This window comes from Mesoplodon bidens (genome assembly GCF_964165515.1).
Source record: "Mesoplodon bidens genome assembly, chromosome: 4".
Lineage (NCBI taxonomy): Eukaryota > Metazoa > Chordata > Mammalia > Artiodactyla > Ziphiidae > Mesoplodon > Mesoplodon bidens.
The window spans coordinates 151,168,443-151,175,846 of record NC_138160.1 but is presented as its reverse complement, the minus strand read 5'-3'; the positions used below and the strand labels follow the sequence as shown (position 1 = coordinate 151,175,846).

At 59.1% G+C, this 7,404-nt stretch overlaps 1 protein-coding gene across 1 annotated transcript; it reads left to right on the top strand.

Moving 5' to 3' along the window:
- Positions 1-3,513, top strand: DIRAS1 (DIRAS family GTPase 1). Its single transcript, XM_081230783.1, has 2 exons — positions 1-60; positions 2,774-3,513. The coding sequence occupies exon 2, from the start codon at positions 2,841-2,843 to the stop codon at positions 3,435-3,437; it is 597 nt and encodes a 198-aa protein (XP_081086909.1). The 5' UTR covers positions 1-60; positions 2,774-2,840; the 3' UTR covers positions 3,438-3,513.
- The last annotated feature ends 3,891 nt before the right edge of the window (positions 3,514-7,404 follow it).

The window sequence follows — 7,404 nt, the reverse complement described above, 5'->3', positions numbered from 1 at the left end:
CGAGCGGACACGGAGACGGCCAGTAGCAGCCGCGGCGGCGCCGCAGGGACGAGCGCCCAGGTAGGCGGCCGGGGCGGGGGACCGGGGCGCCGGGGCCCGCTGCGTCCCCCCGCGAGGCCCGCAGGTCCTCCCCCCACGCGCCCTCCTTTGTCCGAGCCCCACCCTTCCCGGCCGCGGGGCCGGCCCTCCACCGGACCCCCCTCCCCAATCCGGCTGGGCCCCGGCCAGGCCGCCCTCCTCGCGCCCACCTTGGACAGCTCCCTCCCGGCATCACCCTCCCCCGCGGTACTGACCGGCAGCCTTTCGGCCGAGCCAGCCCCTCCTCCGGCCTACAGGAGCCTCCCTGGGTCCCGCTGTCAGGGCCCCTCCAGGAGGAATCGAGTGGGCCCCGAGCCCGTCTCCCCGCACCACCGCCCCGTTCAGCCCTCCTGCTCCCTCTCCCAGCCGAGGCCCTCATCCAGGAGCCCCTCCTCTGGTGGACGGCCCTCCCCCACCACTTAGATCCTCCTCGGGCCCAGGGGAGCCCCCTCTCCTCAAACCCCTCACTGGTCAGGTAATCCCTATGTCAGACCCCCTTGGGGCAGGCAGCCCGAGCCCCCAGGCCCTCCCCTGGGTTGGGGCCTGCTTTCTTGCACCTGAGGTCGCTCCAACCTCCCAGTAGCAGTGGGCTCCGGGAACCCAGGACCGGGCAGCTTCCCCTGGCCTGGGAGCCTCAGGGTGGGCTGCCTTGCACAGGGGAAGGACCCCAGGCTGTGTAGCCAGCCGGGGCCGGGTTCAAATCCTGCTCTGCTCTGCCACCTCTCTGCTGTGACCTTGAGCCCGTGCCACCCCCTTTTGTGCCTTGGTGCCCACAGGCCCCTTCCCCCAACCCCAGCCCATGGGAGGTGCGGGTGGTTTTCAAATAGCACCAGGTGGGTTCCTGGCGTGGGTTTGTGGGTTATTGAATGGGGCTCCGAGTCAGGGATCCCAGGCTCCTCCTGGAGGACACCCCTGCTGACAGGCCTGGAGCACTGCCAGGGGGTCTGCACCCAGAGCGAGGCAAGGGCTGGGTCTGGGGTGGGAGAACGGACGGTCACCAGCCACCCCAGGTCCCTCGGCCAGTTGTGGCGGTGCCTGGCTGCATGCTGATGAGCTCACTTCTTGGGGTGCCCACTCAGGAAAGGGTAGTGACTGCAGAGCAGGCTGGCAGCCCTGCCAGCCCCCCCACCAAGTGCTATGCATGTCACCAAGATGCCTAAAAACAGTCCCCCACGAGTTAGAACCGCTAAAGCTCCTACAAGTTTGCCTGGCACGTGATTTGTGAGGTACGTGTCGGCTGTTACCTTCTCTGTATGTCTTTTTCTGACAAACCTGGTACTTTTGATCATTGAGAATGTGCCTTCCCAACCCACGACCAGCCGAGTGCTTTACACCCTGGGCCTTTGTGATTGATAACCCTGTCCGTCCATCTTTACTGAGGGCTCTGTGTGCCAGGCACCTGGCCAAGGGCTTTATCGAGCTTATGGCACTGCTTGTCCCAGCAGCTCCGTGGAGTGGGCACTGAGACTGCTCACATTTCACAGATGAGAACATCGAGGCTCAGGAACATCAATTTACTCGCCCAGGTTTTCACCGCCAGGGTCTTTCACACCATTGGGTCTTGCTCCCCGCCCCCCGCCCCCGCTCCCGCCCACCACACACACACCTGAGGGAAGTAGCATGGCCTGGGTGCAATCTTGCCATATCTTCTCTATCCCATTGTAGACCCCGCCCCATGTTGAGGGACCCTCACAGATGGCTGAGAAGGAGGCAGGGAAGGGGGCTCTGCTGTTTCTATAAGTAAGGATGCAGATGCTTGGAGACAGGCTTCCTGCCTTCCCACCCCCAGGTCACGGTTCTTCTCCCACCTCCATCATTTCAGGAATTGCTGTGCTGTGTGACCTCGCGAGGTCACGGGACCTCTCTGAGCACAGGGTAGGGGAGAGGGGAGAAGGGGACCCCCTCGCAGGGAGTTCTGTTCCTACGGACACATCAGACCTGAGCGGGAGGCCAGGGCAGGCCAGACCATAGTCTGGGTTTGGAGTTCAGGGAGTGAGGCTTTCTCTCTTTAGGCTAAGTTTTACTTTTCTTATCTATGGCCTGGGCTGCTGTGGGAAACCTGCTTCATGATTTGCAAATTCTTGGACCTCCAGCACCAGGATCATAGTTATGGGATAAGGGGAGGAGAAGAGCTTTAAAATGCAAGTTCCCAGGGCTGTGGCCCTGAACCAAAGGATTCACCACTTCCAGGGCTGAGGCCCTGCAATCTGCATTTTAAAGATGCCCTACCACACAGCTCCCACAAGGTTGAGGAACCTCTGGGCTGGGGTGAGAGCAGGGAGCCTGTGATGGCCGGAGAGAGGGACCCCTTTACTTATTTTGAAGAGGAGAAAACTGAGGCTCAGGGTGGCAAAGCAGCTTGCCCAGGTCACAAAGCCAGGGAAAAGCCAGTGCCACCTGGGGGCTGGGGGAGCATGCAGGTGGAGAAAGCAGTTGGTGTGCACCCCACGCTGGCATCTCCATGCCTCTTCCAGCCCAGAGACCCCCGCCGCCCGGGGAAGGAGTTTAGGCCCCAGATTTCGTTGAGGGGAAGCAGACAGGCAGAGGGTCTGGCTCTGAGCTTGTGTGCAGGGCAGAATGGCAGAGTCGACCAAATAACCGGGATGCAGGAGAAATGCCGCTCCTCTGAGAAGCCGACCTTCCCACCCCCTCCCAAGTGGGTGGTCGCTCTTGTCTGACACTCCTCTCTGTGCAGGGTCGGTCTGGGGTTCTAGCAGCTGAAGCGAGCCCTCCCGGCCCCACCCCGCACCCCCGCGTGGAAGATGCCTGAACAGAGCAATGACTACCGGGTGGTGGTGTTCGGGGCAGGCGGCGTGGGCAAGAGCTCGCTAGTGCTGCGCTTCGTCAAGGGCACGTTCCGGGACACCTACATCCCCACCATCGAGGACACCTACCGGCAGGTCATCAGCTGCGACAAGAGCGTGTGCACGCTGCAGATCACCGACACCACGGGCAGCCACCAGTTCCCGGCCATGCAGCGGCTGTCCATCTCCAAGGGCCACGCCTTCATCCTGGTCTTCTCGGTCACCAGCAAGCAGTCACTGGAGGAGCTGGGCCCCATCTACAAGCTCATCGTGCAAATCAAGGGCAGCGTGGAGGACATCCCCGTCATGCTGGTGGGCAACAAGTGCGACGAGACCCAGCGGGAGGTGGACACCCGCGAGGCCCAGGCCGTGGCCCAGGAGTGGAAGTGCGCCTTCATGGAGACATCAGCCAAGATGAACTACAACGTCAAAGAGCTCTTCCAGGAGCTGCTCACGCTGGAGACACGCCGGAACATGAGCCTGAACATCGATGGCAAGCGCTCCAGCAAACAGAAGAGGACAGACCGCATCAAGGGCAAATGCGTCCTCATGTGAGCCCAGAGCGCCCACCGCCGGCGCCCCGCTGTCCTGGCCCCAGGCCTCTCCCCACGTCCTGTGCCCCCGCTGCCACCCCCCCCTTCCCTCTCCTCTTCCTTCTTTCCCCTCCCCCCCACCATCTCTTCCACTTCTTTCCCTCCAACATCTCCGGCGGGGGATGAGGCCCTGCCGAGCCTGTGGCAGACCTGGGGCTCCAACCCAGCTCTGTCACGCCACTCTGCCCTCCCCTCCCTCTTTGCTCCACCCCCCGTCCTGTCTGTACGCCCCGCCAAAGCCAAGCTCTGGAGGTGGCCCCCTTGATCTGCACATGGGAAAATGGGGGAAGCTGCCTGTCCCCATAGGGACTGAGGAAGCTGGTTTTTCCTCCATCTCCGTGTCTCCCAGGACTCCCACCTCTGACTCTGCCCCCTGGGTGCCCCCAGCCAGACCTGCACCCTGCCCCTACATTATATCACTGTGACCTTGCCGGGGAGGAGGGAGTTGAAATGCACATGGACCTCAGATTTTCTTTTCTCCTACTTGGTGTTTGACATACACTCCCCTCCCCCTTCCATCCCTCATGACCTCTGGCCTGTGCCCCCCTCCCCAGGTCCCAGACCACCCCTCTCACCCCCGTCGCTATGGATTGGTGGGGGGCCTTGCGGGCTGGGTCTCAGGCTGCCAGGCAATAACCACAGGGCTCACAGCAGTGCCCCGCCAGCCCGGAATCTCACTCCTCGCCCCGCCTGGGCTTGGGGTGCAGGCATGGGAGGCCCGGGACCCACTGATGGCTGCGGCACAGCTCCAGGGGACTGTCTGGAATGAATATGGAGGGCCTTCCCGGACATAGCCTGCAGACAGAGATCGAGACAGTTTGTCGCCACCGAGCCCAGGGCAGGGGACCTGGGGTGCTGGTGGGGGGTTGCCGGGCCCCGTCCAGAGGCAGGCATCTGGACCCAGCACCGGCAGGCTCTGAGGGGCTAGACGCAGAGCTCTGCCCAGCTCGATTCCTCCCACCTACGGGGCCCCCCGTGGGGGCGCACCCAGGAAGGTGTGGGTCCTGAAGTCAGGGTGTGCCCGCCACCACCGTGAGATTCTGTTTTTGTGAGTGTCTAGATGTCACCACACTTATGGGACCCAGTGAGGCCGTGTCGGACAGTATGAAGGTGACCTGTAGGCCTCGGATGGGGTGGGGGGCACGCATAGGATGATGCATTGGGCCCCTTGGTGTGCTGGGCGGATGGCTTGTGTCTAAGCGTGTGTGTGGGGCTCCTGTGTGTGTGATGGTCTGTCGTGTGATCCAAGTGTAGGGTGTATGCAGGGGTGGGTCGTGTGGTTGCCAGGAGGACCAGACACCTGTGATGTGTGAGCCTTGGCACCTGCAAGAGTGTGACTGTGTACAGCTGTGTTTTCGGGAGTGGGTTACGGGATTTAGCAGAGAGCCTCTGTGGACCTGTTTGTCCTGACTGTCTGAGGAGCACCACGCCTGCTGCACTCTGTCGTAAGGGGGCTCTCAGCCCAACATCTGTATCCATCAGCCGTTGCTGGGGAACACAGGAGCGCAAACTCAGCAACTTGCAACAGCACACATTTGTGGTCTCAGCATGAGGCCAGCTGGGCTGTGGTCTCATCCTAAGGCGTGACCAGGGACAGATCCACATCCAGCTCATGTGCTCCTGGGCAGCATTCAGTTGCCTGTGGTTTCAGGACTGAGTCTCAGCTGCCTGCTGGCTGTGGCTGGAGCTGCCCTCAGCTCCTTGCCTCCTGGGCCTCTCCCTGGGGCCTCTCACAGCGCTGGTGTCATTAGGTGCAAGGAAGCGGCACGTGTGTGTGTATGTGCGCATGTGCATCCGCGAAAGAGAGGTCATATGACCACGTGGACTGTACGTGGGTAAGAGGGACTGTTTGTGTCCATCTTGGTAGCAGTGTGTTTTTTTCCTTCTGCATCTGTATGGCTGTTCACTCAGCAAATATTTACTGGGCCCACTGTGAGAAGGAGAGAGTGTGTGTGTGTGCACGTGTGTGTCACCGCCCGGCGCGTGGACAGGCCCACGGAAGAAAAGGTAGCATCCTGTCTGAGTACAGCGGAACACCCCTGTCCTGTGGCGGGTCCAGGGCCCACCAGCAGCTGGTGTTGACCCCTCCCACTTGAAGGTGCCGGAGAAAGTGGGGCTGCGCAGGGGTCTGCGGCCCTTTCTCAGGGACACACCCTGATAGCACAATCTCCCTGGGGCTCTGCCTGCCTCCAGGCCTCTCCTGCCCCAGGCCCTGCCCCGACCCTGGGGTTCTCCAACAGGAGGGGGCCCAGAGCCTACCCCAGCTGCTGGCCCGTCCTGCTTCGGCACCGCTGGGTCTAGGGACCGTACCAGGCCATGCTTGCTGTCCCCGCTCCTGCCCCCTCACCTCCCGCATGTGGGTGCCCCCCGCCCCCCGCTGTGGGGTCTGTGTAGCATTCGCTCTACAAATAGTCTTCCTGCAATAAAGAAGTGGATTCCGCATTCCCCAACAGTGAGCCTTTTTTGGGATGGGGAGGTCAGCTCGCCACCTATAAAGGATGAGAGACCAGAAATATGGGGGTGAGGGATGGGTCTGTGGGAAGAGTTCGGACTTTTGTGACGAGGACTCCGGGGCATCATGGGAACATTTCAGTGCTTCTCCCCTGTGACCCCCACAAGAGATCACACCAGCCCTGCTGGACCCTGTACTTCCTGCAGCCATTGAGGTGATCGGGCAGGCACTATGACCCTCATATTACCTGGGGAACAACCTGCAGGATGTAAAGCAACTATACTCCAATAAAAATGAAAAGAACAACAACAGCAAACAAACCTGCAGGGCCTCAGTTTTTCCATCCACTAAATGGCTCAGGGCAGATTTCGTGAATTTATAAACACGGCCAGGACTAGGGTGAGAGAGTGAGGCACTCGCCACGTGTGACAAAAAACTCAGCCATCTAGATACATATTTTACTGCAATATTTAATGTAAAGGAAGCCATGATGAACACTATTTTTGAAATAAAGACAGGATCTGACAGGGCTGGGGCTAGAGAGTAGCAAAGGAGGTGGTTTGCACAAGCGCAGAATCAAATCTTGTCTTTCTTTAAAATTTTAGTTATTTTGTTCATCATGGATTATTTCTGCATTTATTTTGACTTTTTAAAATATGGCATTTATATAGTATTTATCTGGATGGTGAGTGTTTTGGGGTGCCCCTTTAGGTTCAGGATTTGAGAAAAGTGCCTCACTTGCCTCACCCCAGCCCTGCCCTAATCTGTTTTTGGGGCTGCAAGAATCGCCAGACCTGATTTTTCAAGAGTGCCTGGAGATCTGGATTTCTTTTTGTGAAACAACCTGATTTTTAAATGTTGGCAACGAATTTCGAACTTTACAGCATTTGGAGGCCACCAGTTTGCAACCCTTGTGCAGACAGTAATTCCTCCTGTGGGATGGAGCTGGGGAGTGAGATGCTGTCCCCAGGCACCTGGTTCTGTCTGTGCACTGCAGGGGGTGAGCAGGGAGGTTCCTGCAGGGATGACAGCAGCCCTGGGGGTGGGGGGCCCAGCTGGGAGGCCAGCAGCTCAGATCACAGAGTAACAGTGTTGCACAAAGTTCTGGAAGTCCCAGAATATGGTGGCTCCTTCCTCCTGTATAAGAAAGTCTCCCCTCCATGACCACTGGGTGCTTTTGGAGACATAACAAATGTTTCCCAACATCAACGAGGGAGCATGTTAAAAATGCACATTCCAGGGGTTCAGTTCCTTTTAGGATTCTGGTTCATTCGATTTGGGTGGGGGCCCAGGAATCTGCATTTTACAATCAAGGCCCAGGAGTTAGGATATTAAGAAACCCTGGACAGGGTTGGGCAAATGACCTTGAGTTTAACCTCTCTGAGACTCAGTTTCCACCCTTGTAAAACGGAGGGGGGAATATCGTCTCGCCTCCTAGCCTTATGCAGAGCGTTCAACGAGAGGAAGCAGTTATTAT